Source organism: Chrysochloris asiatica, unplaced genomic scaffold, assembly GCF_000296735.1.
Source record: "Chrysochloris asiatica unplaced genomic scaffold, ChrAsi1.0 scaffold00124, whole genome shotgun sequence".
Lineage (NCBI taxonomy): Eukaryota > Metazoa > Chordata > Mammalia > Afrosoricida > Chrysochloridae > Chrysochloris > Chrysochloris asiatica.
Window position 1 is genome coordinate 1,421,281 of NW_006408642.1, and position 16,821 is coordinate 1,438,101.

Sequence of the window (16,821 nt, forward strand, 5' to 3'; positions counted from 1 at the left end):
CTCCACTGAACACCATCCATCCCAGGAGAGCCTTGGCCGGTGGGCTTCAGTCACTTAGCAAACATCTGAAGCTGGGAGGTAGAAGGAAGAGGAGTGCCGGAGGTACCACCACCTCCTGCCCCACCAGCCTACTCAAATCCATCCCCCCCTGGCCCATGGGGGCAGGGTTGCTGTTCTCCATACAGCACCTCGGTGAGAATTTAAAAATGACCCCTTTCACCAAGGACACAACCCATGTCAGGGTATGAGGCTTGATACCCTCATCTGGGCATCCTAGTGGAGTAATATCCTGAATGGAGACCATCATTTCCTTGCCTCCTGAGATAGGCCATTATTCTCCAACTATGTGGGTGCTGCCTAGACAGACCCTCACCTGGAGTTGGGGTAACCGCTGTCAAAAAGCAAATTCTCCTCTTGAAGCAGAAAGCGTTGGAGCTGGGAGGGGATGAACACCCACAGATCTAGTCTAGCCCTTTCATTTGGCAGATGAGACAACTGAAGTGAGGGCTAAACTGACTAGGGATCGTGAGCCCGCGCAGGACAAGCCTCCTTGCAGACAAGAGCCCCAGCATCTGTCACAGTCCCAGAGCGGTGACACCTACATAGGAGGGCTAAGGGCATATATGTGAGGGAACGTGAAAAAGAAGCTAGAGAGTTTTCAGGGCTAAGAAGAGGTAAGGGGTGGGAGGGATAGGCAAACCTTCCAGGACACCAGCCTTCCTAGAGCACTGGTCCTTAGTTCCTTTAGACAAACTTAACCTGTGTCTGTCTGTGGAGCTCCTCCCCAGTTCTCCCCAGAATTCTTGTAATCGGTTTGTCCCAGAAAGGGAAAAAAAGTAAGGCTGGGAAAGTAGGAGGAAGACAGAGGCTAACTCGAGTTTGTTCTGGAGCTGAGCCGAGCTGCAGCAGCCAGAGCATGCATGTCAGATCCTGCCTCTTAGATCTTCCCCAGAGACACACACAGACGCCGCCTGATGAGGAATGCAGCCGGCCCACACACACAGGGAGGTTTCTTCAACACAAAACAAACCTGGGCTTCCCAGATGCACCCCAAAACAGTGAGTATTCTGTGTCCAGTTTCTAGGACCTGGGGTGAGTGAGCACCTCAGCCAGAGGTTTTGGGTCCAATCGACTTTTATTAAATCCAGAATCCAGGCCTTGGCAAGGGGCAGCTGGGGTGCTCATGTGTTTTGGCGCTGACTCTACTGCAGGTGAGGGTTGGGGGTCGCAGAAAGGGCCGGTATCAACTGCATCCCCACTTAGTGCCCTATAGCCTGGAGGATTTCCAGGGCCAAGGAAGTCACTGTACTGTCGGCATACAAACTGTGGGGAAACACAAAGGAGAAACGCGGGTAAGGAATCTTCAGGGGAAAATGCCCTCTCTTATCCCTGAGGATGTGATTGATGGAGTGGCTCCTTTCTACGTCTGAAATGGGAAACGCCTAAGAAGCAGGAAATCCACATTGCGGGGTCATGAACTGAGAACCCCTCAGCCCTGAGTCCCCGAGCTAGGCCTGAGCTCCTGGCCCTGACCACTATGACATATCTGACCACTTTGTCTGCGACCACAGACCCTTCACATCCATGGCAGCCCAAAGCTCCTGCCCAGGGCTGGCCCGTGTGACATGTCCCCAGGCCCTCTCAGGCAGGACCCCCCTTCTCTAAACACTGACCCCTGTGTTTCATAGGGTCAATTCCCAGCCTGTCAGTCAGCAGTCTCTTATTCTCATAGACTGATGGACAACTCAGAGCTTACCATGGAAACTTGGCTGCCAGAACCAACTGTCTGAAACCCCTTTAAACCTGTGCCTTAACTGTGTGCAGGATAGTATACACCATTAGTATATATGGCTGCTCACCCAAAAACTGGAGGTTCCAGTGCACCCAGAAATGCTAGGTGGTCTACTTCCAATCAGCCACTGAAAACCCTATGGAGTACAGGTCCTCTCTGATACACACGAGATCACCAGGAGTTGGGAGTCGACTCCATGGCGACTGCCTGGCTGGAAAAACTGTTACCAGCCAAGGGTGCTCAGATATAGTACTGTCCGTTGAAGCATCAACTTAGCTTGTGACGCACATTAAAGACACGGGTTCTGGTAAAACTGCAGCTGTGGATCGTGGCTAGAGATGGTGCCCTGCTGAGTTCTGGTGAGGTGGAGCCAGGCTGCCCACCGCGCACACCAGGCCAGCCCAGAGGGCCGGGTGACCGAGAGCACTACACTTGTTCGTGGGGCCATCTGAACAAAGCCCAAACAAGATACCCTCACAGAACGAACACTGGCAACCTCCGTACCCAACACTAGGTTTGCCTGGAGCAGATGATGTAGTTGTCAAGTGTCTAGTGTGGGTGCAGGAGAGCCCACCGGCCTCACGGGACACTAAGCTTTGTGTTGTACACACTGGGCCCACATTTGAGACCAGCTCTTGGTTCCAAACCATCCCAGCATGGGGGTATGCTAGCTTAGGCCTAAAAGTAGACAGAGTCTCCTGCTTGATGAGGAAGACAGACAAACTGTGTCTGTCCTTGATGAGGAGGACAGACAAGGCAGGTGCCGAGAGAAGAGATGGCTCTGCTAACTAACTCCTAGTGGCTCTCCCCATGCCTTACTACCCTCCTCCCCTCTAGCACAGATCTGCTCAAGAGAGCTTCATCAAGGCTATCTGCTCAAGTCCAATGGTCCCTGGGAATCAATCCCACTTAGTCTTTATAAGCCTCTGCCTTACACCTTGGGGTGAGGAGGACCCCTCACATCAAAGTAGCCGCCCTTGCCCTTGCCTCACTGAAAACAACAGATAAGAAGCCACTTCTTTGACTGAAACTACAGAGGGGGAAGGGCCTGTTTCTCTCCCTTTCTCCAACTCCTACAACCCAGGATGAGTGCAATTCAGGCTGGGGGAGATTAGACTCACCTTCTCCGCAACTCCCCAGTTACATGGTTTCCATCAAATCCAAACCACATTCAATTAAGGAAACAATTTCACTTACAATAGCATCTAAAATAATAAAATTGTTGTTAAGTGCCATTGAGTCACTTCTGACTCACAGCAACCCTGTATAGGGTTTCCAAGGAGTGGCTGGTGGGTTTGAACTGCCGACCTTGTGGTTAACAATCCAGTACTTATCTCTCCTACAGCATCACACCAAGATTACCCAAACAATAAAATACCTAGGAATACATTTAAATGAAGTGAGAATTTTATATAGTGAAAACTATGAAACATTGCTAAAAGGAATCGAAGGAGCTCTGTGGCACTCTAGGATTAGCACAGGACTCTGAACCACAAGGTCAGAGGTTCAAACCTACCAGCTGCATCTGGGAAACCCTATACACGGTCACTATGAGTTGGGACTGATTTGACAGCTCTGTAACAACAAATAAATGAAAATACATTTTTGCGTTCATGGACTGGAAAGCCTCATACTGTTAAGATGTCAGAACTACCACAGTGATGCACAGATTCAATGCAGTCGCTATGAAAGTTTCAACAGTGTTTTGGCAGAAATAGGATAGACAATCCTTAAATTCACAAGGAATTACAAGGGGACCTAAACAGTCAAAACAATTTTGGAAAAGAATTAAGTAGAACTCACACTTCCTGATTTCAAAACGACAGTGATCAAAATAGTATAGTTCTGATGCGTACTGGTGCAAGCATCGGCACAGTCCTGGTGGGGCGCTGGGGGTTAATGTGCTGGACTGCAGAGTCAGTAGAAACCACAAGGTTGGAGAACAAGCTCACCAGCCCTGGGTAGGAAACCCGAAACAGGGTCGCTGTTTGGTCAGAGCAGACCTGATGACACTTAACAACAACAAAAATAGGCCAAAACAATTGACTTCAGAGTTAGAAATGGCCAACTGAATTTCAACAAAACTGTCAAGTACATTCAATGAGGACAGAGCAATTTGTTTGGCAACTAGTGCTGGATTACTGCTTTTCCAAATGCATAAGAATTCAGTTCGATACCTACTTCATACCATAATTTACAACCAACTCTCAATAGATCAATGACCTAAGTATAACAGCTAAAATCATAAAACTCTTAGAAGAAAACACAGTGACGACTCTTCAGACCTTGAGAGGATTCGTAAATATGACAAGAGCATGAGCAATGTAAGAAAACAGATAAACGGGACCTCATCAATTTTTTTAAAACTTTTTTTGAGTTTACCATTCCTCGGCATGATTTCAGTCTATTCATTCATGCAAATGCCTACATTCTTAAATCATATATAAAAACGGAAACGACAACCCACAGAATGGGAGAAGCAGTTCACAAATCATATTATATCTAAAATATACAATAAACGCTTACAACACAATTATAAAAAAGACAAACAGTTCAAAGCCAGAAGGCACCAAAATACAGTATCATTTGTGATTAGGGAAATGCCAATCAAAAGCACAATGAGATACCATTTTATACCCCATGTTGTTGTTAAGTGCTGTCGAGTCGGTGCTGACTCATATCGATACTCTATAGGGTTTCTGAGGAGAGGATGGGTTTGAACTGCTGACCCTGTGGTTATCAGTCCAGTGCTTATCCTACAGTGCCAAATGACAATGATCCAAAATAATTGCTAAGCTATTGGACCACTCATTCATTGCTGGTGGGAATGGAATGGAAAAGAGTTTGGCAGTTCTTTAAGAAGATAAACATAGAATTATCTCATGACTCAGCAATTCCACATCAAAAAACAGGAAGCAGAGACTCAACTGGATATTTGTACACTGATGTTCATTGTGGTATTATTCACAATAGCCAACAGGTAAAAATATCCTAGATCTCCTTCAGCAACTGAGTGGGTAAGCACGATGTGGTATATCCATACAATGGAATATTCCCAGTCATAAGAGAAATGAAGTTCTGATACATACTACAATTTGGATCAACTCTGAAAACATGTGGAGTGCAATAAATCAATTACAAAGGGGCCAATATTTTATGATCCCAGATGGATCTAGAATAGCCATGGTATTGGAGGAGAATATTGAAAGTACCATGGGCTGCCAAAAGAACCAACAGCTCTGTGTTGGAAGAAGTGCAGTCAGAGTGCTCTTTGGAGGCCAAGATGGCCAGATTTCGTCTCTCATACTTCGGACATATTGTTAGGAGGGACCAGTCGCTGGAGAAGGATTATCATGTTTGGTAAGGTGGAGGGTCGGGGAAAAACAGAAAGACCCCAGGGAGATGGACTGGCAAAGTGGCAGTATCAATGGGCTCAAGCATGCCAACAATTGTGAGGTTGGCCCAGGACCAGGCAGTATTTCGTTCTGTTGTGCATAAGGTCGCTATGAGTCGGTACTGACTTGATGGCACCTAAACACCAACAGTAACATAGAGATGGAAGGAGACTAGAGTTGGTTGCACCACATGGTGATTGTAATAAATGTCACTGAGTTATACACGTAATGATGATCAAAATGGCAAATTTGAATCTGTATTTAACCACAGTAAATGGAGAGGGGTGTTTTGCCTATTTGCCACAAAAACTGAAAAAAGAGAGAGAGATCCTGGGCAAATGGACCATGCCATCCTCAACAGTTAATTCCAACGTCACATCAGTCCTTGTTAGAATATTAATCACATGCCAATTTAAGACATTTTAAACACACACACACCAGGAATCATTTTCCACAAAATTCCCTTTTTTAGGTCATCCTTTTTTTTTTTTTTTTAATTTTTTGTGTGAATTATGTGATACTTTACATGGGAGAACATTACCTTTACATTCATCCTATCATATCATTTCATTGCCATGGTTACCATACCATTGGTCATCTTTTTTTGAAAACAGAAAGTACCAAGAAATGCCAGTCACCACTCCGTGTCTCCCATACCCAGTGAAAGTCAGACAGCCCCTTAGAAGGTGCGTACTGCCCTTGAGGTGAGGAGAGCAGATGGACATACGTATAGGGAGGGGAGCTGGAGAAGGTGTTCAACAGACAGTGACAGGCTGGAATATGGTAATCCTAGCAAGGAAATGTGGGGGGAGGAGGAGAAAACGGAATGGGTTGAGATCTCAGTTTGCCTTTGAAGTGCCCCTGGTGGTCCCCACTTACCTGCTGGCTGGGGCAAGCTGCTCCAAAGCCCGCAGGAGGCTGCTTGCATTCTTGAGGCTTTCCAGGTGCTTATCCTTGGAGGTGATCTGAAAGAGAGGGAGAAGACTGGTCAGCTGACCCATTTCTGCTCATGCTCCTTGGCTAGGCACCCTTAGTGCAGACTGTGGAGACAGAAGATGCTGGTGAACCTTGCAGGTATAGAGTTTCCAAGGACTGGCTGGTGGGATTGAACTGCCAACCTTGTGGCTAGCAGTCCAGTGCTTATCCTACAGTGTCATACCAAGACTCAAAGATCACTTTTATTGATAACTGCCGTCGAGTCAGTTCTGACTCGTAGTGACCCTGTATAAGGTTTCTGAGGAGCAGCTGGTGAGTTTGACAATCTTCTTGTGATGCTTTCTGCATCATTCAGTATTTCACCAATAGAATCCTTCAATATTACAAGTCAAGACTTGAATTTTTCCTTCTGTTCTTTCAGCTGGAGAAATGTTGAGTATGCTCTTCCCTTTTCATTTTCTAACTCCAGGTCTTTGCACATTTCATTGTGATAGCTGACTTTACTTCTCGAGCTGCCCTGGGAAATTTTCTATTCATCTCCTTTCACCTTCCATTCGCTTGAGCTTCTTTAGGTTCAATAGCAAGTTTCCGAGTTCCTTCTGACATTCATTCTGTTCTTTCCTGTCTTTTTAATGACCTTTTGCTTTTATTATGTAGTATGTTCTTGATGTCATCCCACAATTCTGGTTTTTGGTCATTAGTGCCTAATATATCAAATCTGTTCTTGAGATGTCTCTAAATTCTATATTCAAGGTCTTTTTTTGGCTTATGTGGATTTGTTTTAATATTCTTCAGCTTCAGCCTGAATTTGCATATGAACAATTATTCCACATTTTGACCTGGCCTTGGTTTGGCTTTTCCAACATCTCTTCCCACAGATGAAGTCAAGTTGATTTCTGTTTATTCCATCGAGTGACATCCATGTGTACAGTCGTCTTTTATGTTGTTTAAAAAAAGTATTTGCAATGAGAAAGTCATTGGTCTTGCCAAATTCTATCATGTGATCACCAGCATCATTTCTATCACCAAAGCCATTTTCCAACTACTGATCCTTCCTTTTCATTTTTAACTTTGCATCCCAATCACCAGTGATTATTAATTCATCTTGATGGCATGTTTGATCAATGTCAGGCTGAAGAAGTTGGTAGAATTCTTCCATTTCATCATCACTGGTTTTAGTGGTTGGTGTGTAATTATGAATAATAGTGGTAACTGGTCTTCCTTTTAGGTCAATGTATGTTATCGTATTAAAGACAGCATTGTACTTCAAGATAGATCTTGAAATGTCCTTTTTGATGATGAATGTGATGCCTTTCTACTTCAATCTGTCATTCCCAGCAGAGTAAACCATGTAACCGTCAGATTCAAAGTAACCAGTACCCATTCATTTCAACTCATTAGTGCCTAGGACGCTGATCATTATGCATTGCATTTCATTTTTGACAACTTCGTACATTCCATGTTCCAATTATTAATGAATGTTTGCAGCTGCTGCTCCTCATTTTGATTTGTGCCCCATCAACAGTGAAGGTCAGGTGACCTTTGCTGCATTCATGTCATTATGCACAACTGTACTCTGAGGAAGAAGTTCTTCTCCAGTTTCTTTTGAGTCTCTTCCAACCTGAGGGGTTCATCTTCTGGCCTGGTTTTCAGCGGCTGGACATGCCTTTCCTTTTTCCTAGTCTGTCTTAGTCTGGAAGCTCCACTGAAACCTGTCCCATGCTGGTATTGAAAATACAGGTGTATACTTTCCAACATCACAGCAACACAACAAGCCAGCACAGTATGACAAACTGATAGGAACTAGTTATGTTGGAGCCCATTGTTTCAGCCAGTTTGTCAGTTCATCTTGCTGAGAGTGCGCCTCTTTCACACTGAACCTCGACTTCAGCAAACCTAATGTCCTTCCCCAGTGTCCCTTTCCACTGTGGTTCTTGATAAGCGCTCTCTGAAGAGAGCAGCTATATTTCAGTTAGCAGGCCAGTGCTTATCCTACAGCACCACACCAGGACTCTTTATTTTTTAATGTTTTATTATGAATTATGTGGTAGTGTACATGGGAGAACATCAGTTTTACATTCATCCTATCGTATATCGTTTCATTGCCATGCTTACAATCCCCTCCATGCATCATCAACCAACCAAAGGGTATACACTACAAGTCTGCCCCCTGGTTGTCAACACACAGCCCCTCTCCCTCTCTGTGTCTAAAGTCCCCAGCTGCTCCATCTCTCCACGTCATTGTCTCTGCCTCCATCTCAGGCAAACACCAGGACTCTCTTGATAACATGCTCAAAGTCTCACTGTCGTCACTTCCAAAGAACATGTCGGCTATACTCCTTGTAAGACACATTGGTTCATTCTCTGGCAGTCCACGGCATATTAATATATTCTTCACCAGTACCATAATTTAGATTGACAAGCCATTTCAGCAGTTCACGTGATGTGTGACCCTGTTCCCGCCAGAAAGCTGGAACCAGGAGTGACCCCACCCCTCAAGTGTCCTATGTCATATTCCATTCCATCATAGTGACCACGTCTAGACTATCATCTGTATTTCTGACAAAAGACTAAATATTTCTTAATTGTAATATTAAGAGGAAGGGCACAGGTAATCAAACCTTATCAGGGGCTCTGAATGACTTGTGGGTGAGATTGCATCTCCCCTGAGACCCTATCTGACTTTGGAATGTGCCAGAGAGCAGCTGCCAGCTCAACTGCTACAGGTGAGATTTCTGCAAGGATTTGCATTTTAAAAGAGCTGCATGCAAATCTGTTCTGAAACACCCAACTTGATGAGTTCAAAAGGTTGCTGCGGGAAATGTCAGCTGTGGTTCAATTCGGCCTGAAGTAAGCACCAACACACACTGAAGGAGCACTCAGAGGTCTTCAGGAAGGATTCTCACCTAACTTTTCTCAGCTCAGCTGAGCTACACACCCAGGCCACTCCACCAGTCTTGCTATACAAATGTGAGCTGAGCCTGGGCTTCAAGGAAATCTCTCAATAAGGTGCAAAGAAAGGACAAGACTATATTCACCCACCAGCCTAGTTCAAAAGACGCCAATGAAAAAATGGACCGAGAAGTCTGCGACCAAATGAAGAGACCAAAATAGTATTTAGTGCAGCTGACATAAATGTAGGTCTACACAAAGCCAAGAGAATTAATCAGAAAAAAAAATCATGCAATCTTGTCACGTAACTGAATTCTTGTTAGTAACAGCAACAGCTGTCCTACATATAAGGATCAATTAATTTGAAAATAACAAATTTAAATGATCTCCTTCAGAGCTTGCACCTTTTTCTGCCTCTGAATACAACCCTAAGATCTAGGCAGAATGTGTACCACAGCTATGGGAGAATCACAAGTAAACAGCAACAGATGGGCTACAAAAGACTGCAGTTCCAAAGTCCCACCAAACTGAAACATTGACTGCTTTTTCCCACACCTCAAACTCAACAATTCCTGAAACCCAGAAGTGAGCACCACAGGACAGAGAGACCTTTATGGAAGCCTGATGCTAGACGTGGGAAAGGAACTGCCCAAAGATCTGAGAGAGAAAAGAAAAGCGCCCAGAGTTCTTTCCTTTCCCTTCCTCTCTTCTCCAGCATTCCAGACTGAAGGTGGTTCTGGGGTGGCAGTGATGGCAGTGGTGACAGCAGTCAGTAACAAGAGGCTGTGTGGCCAGAGTCTTCTTCCTTTCTATCCTCCCACTGTTTGGCCCAGACAAGGCTCGGTCATAGAAGAGGCCAGTTATTGGCTATGTTGTTGTTCAGCACCGATTAGTTGGTGCTGACAGATAGAGACCCTGTCTAGGGTTTCTGAAGACCAGCTGGTGAGTTTGAACCTCTGACCTTATGGTTCAAACTGACTTTGTGGTCCAATGCATTATTCTGCAGACTATGTATGTATATGGTTTCCAAGGATGCACATCTTTATAGGAACAGAGACTCATCTGTCTCCTGCAAATTATTGATTATAGCGATCACTAAAAAGATTACACCAAGAAATATATTTAAAAAAACACAAAGTATCATTTAAATGTAACGTTCTAAAAAATGTTCTCATCACTTGAACCAAGGCAAGAAAAGAGAAGGCAAAAATCAAAACAGATGGGACAAACAGAAATCAAATAATAAAAAAGGCACACTTGCTTGTGTTGTTAAGTGCCATTCAGTCAGGTCTGACTCATAGCGACCCTGTATAGGATTTCCAAGGAGCGACTGGTAGGCTTAAACTACCAACCTTACAGTTGACCTTTCGGTTGACCTTGCAGTCAAGCGTAAATCCTGGTATATCAAGAATTAGAACAAATGTAATGATCTAAACACAGTATGTAAAAGACAGATTGTTTGAATGATTAAACAAGAAAAAAGACACAGCCCAACTCTATACTGTCTCCAAGAATCTGATGTAATTAAGAAGGAGCCCTGGTGGCATGGTGGGTTATGCACTGAGCTGCTAACCTCCACATCAGCAGTTCAAACCACCACAGGTTTTCTGCTCCTGTAAAGGTTTACAGCCTTGGAAACTCTATACAGGGTAACTATGAGTTGGTACCACCTTCACAGCAAACAAGTACCACTACCACGATGTAAATATGAGTCCAATTGAAGCTAGAGTGGATACATTCTTATCAGGCAAAGTAGTCATCAAAGCAAAGCAAACTACCCTGGACAAAGAGGGATACAGTATTTTGGTAAAAAGGTTGTCAACAAGATAACATAATAATGAATGCATGCAGCTAGCAACAGAAAATCTAGATCACAAAACAAAACCTGATACAACTGAAAGGAAAAAAAATCTACAATTATAGTTGGAGACTTCAAAACTTCCCTCATTGTATGAAGAAAGAACGAATACACAGAAAATCAGCAAGAATATAGAAAAACTGAACAACCAAGTGGTCTCACTGATCTTTGCAAAGCGCTGAATTAAGCAGCAGAATATATTTCCCCACCAATGTTCATGGAATAGTCACCAACATATCCAATATTTGGAGTCATAACACAAATCTTAAATGTAGGGGAAGTAAAGCCATATAAAAGGATATTTTCTGACCATAATAGAATTCAGCTAGAAATCAGTAACAAAGATAATAGGAATCTCTCCAATTACTTGGAAATAAACAGTATACTCCTAAGTATACCCTTGATCCAGGGGTCAAGGAAAACATTCCAAGGGAAATTAAAATATGTTTTGAATGAAATAAAAATAAATATACATTTCAAAACTGTGGTATGTAGCTAAAACAGAAGTTGATAGTACTAACTAACTACTCTAATAGCAAAGAAGAAAGACCTCAAAAAGTTTCAGCACAGAAACTAGAAAAAGAGCACAAATAAACCCAAACTCAAAAAAGGAAGGGAATCAAAAGAAAGCAACAAAACTTAGAAAAAAATAAAATGATAAACACAATAGGAAATCCCAAAAGCAGGTAAAATTGATCAACTGCTAGCAGGAGTAACCATGGGCGTGCAAGAGTGAGAAAAACGAATTCTCAGCACCAAACATTAAAGGCAGACTATAACTATAGACATTACCAGACATTTAAAAGGAGAAGAGATTATTATGGACAATTAATTCCATGCACAAAATCCAATTTAGATAAAAATACCAATTTTCTGTAAAACCATAAACTGCTAAAATTCATCAAAGAAGAAGTACATAACCTAAATACCTCTACAAACTTCTATGTAAAAGAATTTAAACTTGAAGTAAAAAATCTTACGAAAAAGAAATCCCCAAATTCATAGGTTTCACTGGAAAACCTTATCATTTAAAGAAGAAATAATTCTACACAATCACTCCCCAAAATAAAAAGGTCAATTCCCAATACATTGTGTAGGGTTAGTAAATATCACCAAATCAAATCCAGCAATGTAAGAAAACAAAAATATATCATGATAATGTTGGCTTTTTTTGTGGAATTACAAAGCTGGTTCCATATTTTAAAAAGCGATTTATACAATTTACTATATATTAAACGCCAAAGAGGCAGTAGATCCTCGGAAACCTTATACAGGGTCACTATGAGCCGGAACAGACACAACAACACAAAACAACAGCAACAAGGAGAAGAGAGGAACATGCTCAGCATTTCTCAGGCTGAACGAACTGAAGAAAAAAATCAAGCCTCTATGAGGACTAAGGTGCGCTGACCCAAGCCATGGTATTTTCAAGAACCTCATATGCATGTGAAAGTTGGACAGTAAATAAGGAAGACTGTAGAAGAATTGATGCTTTTGAGTTACGGTGTTGGAGGAGAATATTGAAAGTGCCATAGGCTGTCAAAAGAACCAATAGATCCATTTTGGAAGAAGCGCAACCAGAGTACTCCCTGGAGGCCAAGATGGCCAAACTTCGTCTCTCATACTTTGGATATATTGTCAGGAGGGACCAGTCGCTGGAGAAGGATATCATGTTTGGTAAGGTGGAGGGTCAGAGAACAAAAGGAAGACCCCAAGAGAGATGGATTGGCCAAGTGGCAGCATCAATGGACTCAAGCGTGGCAACAATAGTAAGGTTGGCCCAGGATCGGGCAGTGTTTCATTCTGCTGTGCATAGGGTCGCTATGAGTCGGCACTGACTTGATGGCACCTAACAACAACAGCAATTGTAATACTGACAAATTCCATGGGCAAAATATTGAATGGCACAGAAAGCACGCAAAGAAGGTGGAAGGTATACACAGAGTAACTGTACCAAAAAGAATGGTCGATGTTCAACTATTTCAAGAGATAATATATGACCCAAAACCAATAGTACTGAAGGAGGAAGTGAAGTCCAAGCTGCACTGAAGGCACGGGAAAAAACAATGCTCCAGGAATTACTGGGATACATATTGAAATCTTTCAACAAACCGATACATCAACGGAGGCCCTCAGTCACCTAAGTGTGCCAAGAGATTTGAAAGACAAACACCAGGCCAAGTGATTAGAAGAGACCCATATTTGTTCCCATTCAAAAGAGAGGTGACCCACCAGATTGTAGAAATCATCCAACAATATAATTAATAGCACATGCAAGTAAAACTTTGCTGAAGAGAATTCAAAAACAGCTTCAACAGCACATTAACAGGAAACTGCCAGGAACTCAAGCCAGGTAAAGAGGAGATCATGGAACTAGGAGTAACATTGCTCATGTCACATGGATCTTGGCTGAAATGAGAAAATACCAGAAAGGTGTTTACTTGTGATTTATTGACTGTGTAGAGGCTTTCAACTGTGTGGATCATGACAAGCCACTGTGAAGAACAGGCATTCCAGAACACTTAATTACACTCATAAGGAACCAAGAGGCAGTCGTTTAAACAGAACTGAATAGTTTAAAATAGGGAAGGGTGTGTTCCAAGCTTGTATTATTTAAGCATTCTTATCAAATTTGTATGCAAATGATACAACCTTGCTTACTAGAAGCAAAGAGGACTTAAAATACTTACTGATGAAGATCAAAGACTCCAGCCTTCAGTAAAACAAACAAAATAAAAAATACTCACAACTGGAGCGATAAATAACTTAAAGGTAAATGGAGAAAAAAATTTTTTTTCTCAGATCCACAATCAACACTCATGGAAACAGCAGCCAAGAGATCAAAGGACCTATTGCATTAAGCAAGTCTGCTGAAATACACCTCTGTAAAGTGTTTCAGAGCAAAGTTTGAGGACTAAGGTGCACCTGACTGAAGCCATATTTTCAATAGCCTCATGTGCATGTGAAATTTGGAAAATGAATAAGGAAGATCATAGAATTGATGCATTTAACTTACAGTATGGGAGAAGAATATCAAAACTACTATGGAATTCCAGAAAAACAAACAAATTTAAGTTAGAAGACGTGCAGTCAAAATGTTCCTTAGATGACAGCATGGCCAGACTTCTGTCTCTCAAAGTTTGGAAATAAAATCAGGAAGAATTAGTCCCTGGAGAAGGACGTAATGCTTGGTAAAGTGGCAATCGGGGAGTAAGAGGAAGAATCCGAGAGAGATATATTAACACACAGGCAGCAACAATGGGCTCAAGTGTAAGAACAATTGTGAGTATGACACAGGACTGAGCAGGAAGTCCTTCTGTTGTACGCAGGGCTATTATGAGTCAGAATCAACTCAACAGCACTTAATAGGAGCAACAACAAGGAGTAGTTTAATATATAAATGAAACCATTAAGTTGCCAGAATATTGTCAGATATCGTGGTGGAAGATGAGCCCCTCATGTTGGAAGGCACTCAAAATACGACTGGGGAAGAGCTGCCTCCTTAAAGCAGAGTTGACCATGATAACATGAATGGAGCAAAGCTTTCTGAACCTTCTCAAAATGAGGATAAACAGTTGCAAACATCCATTAATAATCAGAACATGAGATGCATGAAGTATGATTCTTGGAAAAATTGGAAGTTGTCAAAAATGAAATAGAACATATTGAAGTTGAGATCCTAGGCATTAGCGATCTAAAATAGATGGGTATTGGCCATTTTGAATCTGACAATCATATGGTTGACTATGCATGAAATGACAAACTGAAGAAGAATGGTATTGCATTTCATCAAAAAGAACATTTCAAGACCTATCTTGATGTATAATGCTATCTGTGATATGATAATATTATTCATAGACCTAACAGCTAAGGTTTTGTGTTAGCTTGGCAGTTGAGATGTGATTATCCCCATGGTGAAATATATATATAATATATAGTGTAGTTAATTCTGTAATGATTGACTATGAACAATGTAGCTAACTCTTATGATGACTGGCTATTAGCAGGCATAGTTAACTCTAAACTGACTGGCTATGAGCAGCCAATCATTTGAAAGGGTGTTTCCTTGGGGATGTGGCCTACTTCAACATAATGGACACTCAGGCAAAGCTTGCGTCCTTTCTGTTGGATCCTGATCTTGCAACTGGCTCATCCTGCAACCTCCAATTCTTTGAACTTGAATCAGTGTGCTGCTCTATTATCTGTCTGTCTGCTTGCCTGTTGGGCCTGTTTGTAGGACCTGTCTGCCTGCCAGACCTACCTGCCTACTGGGCCTGCCTACTGATCTTGGTTCATCTGACCCTGACTTGGGACTCTCCCAACTCTATAATTAGGAGTCATGTCCTTGACATAAATTTTTCTTTATGTTTTTACACACATAAATTTCACTGGTTTTGCTTCTCAAGAAAACTCAGCCTAAGACAGTCTACAAGACCAGGTAATACCACTATTATTCAAACTTATGCACAAATTATGAAAAGAGACTATCCTAATTAGGGAAGTGTAAGGAGGGGAAAAAATCATATAATTAATGAATAACCCTTCTGTACTAAAGACAAAGCTTCTCACAGAGTTGTTTATTTCATGTTTGGAGCAAACCTACCCATTTTGAATCCTGGCAGGACTATCTTTTAGGGTGAAAAATTCCAGGTGATAAACAGAAGACCTGAAGATATAATGTCCACATAACTGTCTGTCCAGCAGCCAGATTTCAGAGACATAATTGATTTGGCAATGTTAGGTACATGGAAGGGACCTTGCAAAGCACTCTTCCACACAGATATAAGAAGACAGAGGTAATACTGTACATGTAATAATGAGTAGATTCACAATCCACACTATGAACTTCCTATGAACTTCCTATTTGTTTTTTACAGAAATACCCAGTGAATATGAACGAAATAACAAAATGTCCAGTAAATATTCTGACCTCTTTTTAAGAAGTTACATAAAGCTTCTGGCAAACTAGACACGCACATGCTCCAAAGACACTAGGATAGGACAAAGACATGAGAGATCAAATGAAACAGATACTGATGATAATCCTGGACCCCTGAGCTTCAGAGGAAAGGATAGAGCAGTGTACCGAATCCGAACTAGGAGAAGATGCTGACTAGGGGTGGTAAGAAAGACAACCAGAAGAACTCTTGGCTGGCCTGACTCAGTATGGTCATCATGAACTTCCATGAGCAGCACTGGATATAAGTGGTGGCCCGACAGCATGGATACACACCAACGGCTGGTAACTAGACAGGTGCAATTCTCTCTTGTTCCCACACTCTCCTGGTGACTAGAGATCTGGCCAACCCACAACCTTGGCCATTCCCAGCACAGCCCCTGCTCTGTCAGAAGTTGGAGTTGGACCATTATGAGTTGGGTGTTGTGTATACCACCCGGGCACCTGTTGGAAGGGGACCCCTGCTTCTTTAAACCTGGGAACACACTGAGTCGATCCTCACGCAGCTCCAAAGTACCAGGAACTCTCATAATCAGCTGCTCTGACCCTAGCTGCCCTCGGAGACTGTAAGAGTTCCTTCTGGGAACAAAGACTCCATATCCCTAGTCACCACTAGAGCCTGCACCAACTACTTCCAGATCCGGTACCCTAAACATATACAACACCAGGCTATAAGAACTCAGTATGTCACTCTAATTCTCTACCCTCTGCCTCATAATTCCTGTGGCTGGGAGCAGCCCCTCACAGTTTACTCCTCTCTAGGTCAGGACACTGCCCCCGTTTTTTCCTTCCTTTTTTTCCTCCTTCCTTCTTCACTTTCCCTTCCATTGTTTGTTTTAAATCTTTTATTTCCCTGCCTACCGCTGTTCATCTTTCTCCTGTTACTTTTTTTTTTTTCCTGCCTTCCTTCTGCTTGCTAGCTTTCTCTACATTTTTCTCTACTGTTTTCTTGTTTTTCCCCTCTCCTAGTTTTGTTTCATGATTTTCTTTC

General features: G+C 42.5%; 1 protein-coding gene across 1 annotated transcript in view; it reads right to left on the reverse strand.

Annotated features, from left to right (window-relative positions):
* Positions 1–1,259: 1,259 nt before the first annotated feature.
* The window catches only part of ULK4 (unc-51 like kinase 4), an 892,765-nt gene continuing 877,203 nt past the window's right edge, over positions 1,260–16,821 (reverse strand). The window contains exons 33-34 of the mRNA XM_006868826.1: positions 6,067–6,152; positions 1,260–1,323 (exon numbers count right to left, since the gene is read on the reverse strand). Of these exons, the coding sequence (XP_006868888.1) occupies positions 1,260–1,323; positions 6,067–6,152 (150 nt within the window). The remainder of the gene's footprint in view (positions 1,324–6,066; positions 6,153–16,821) is intronic.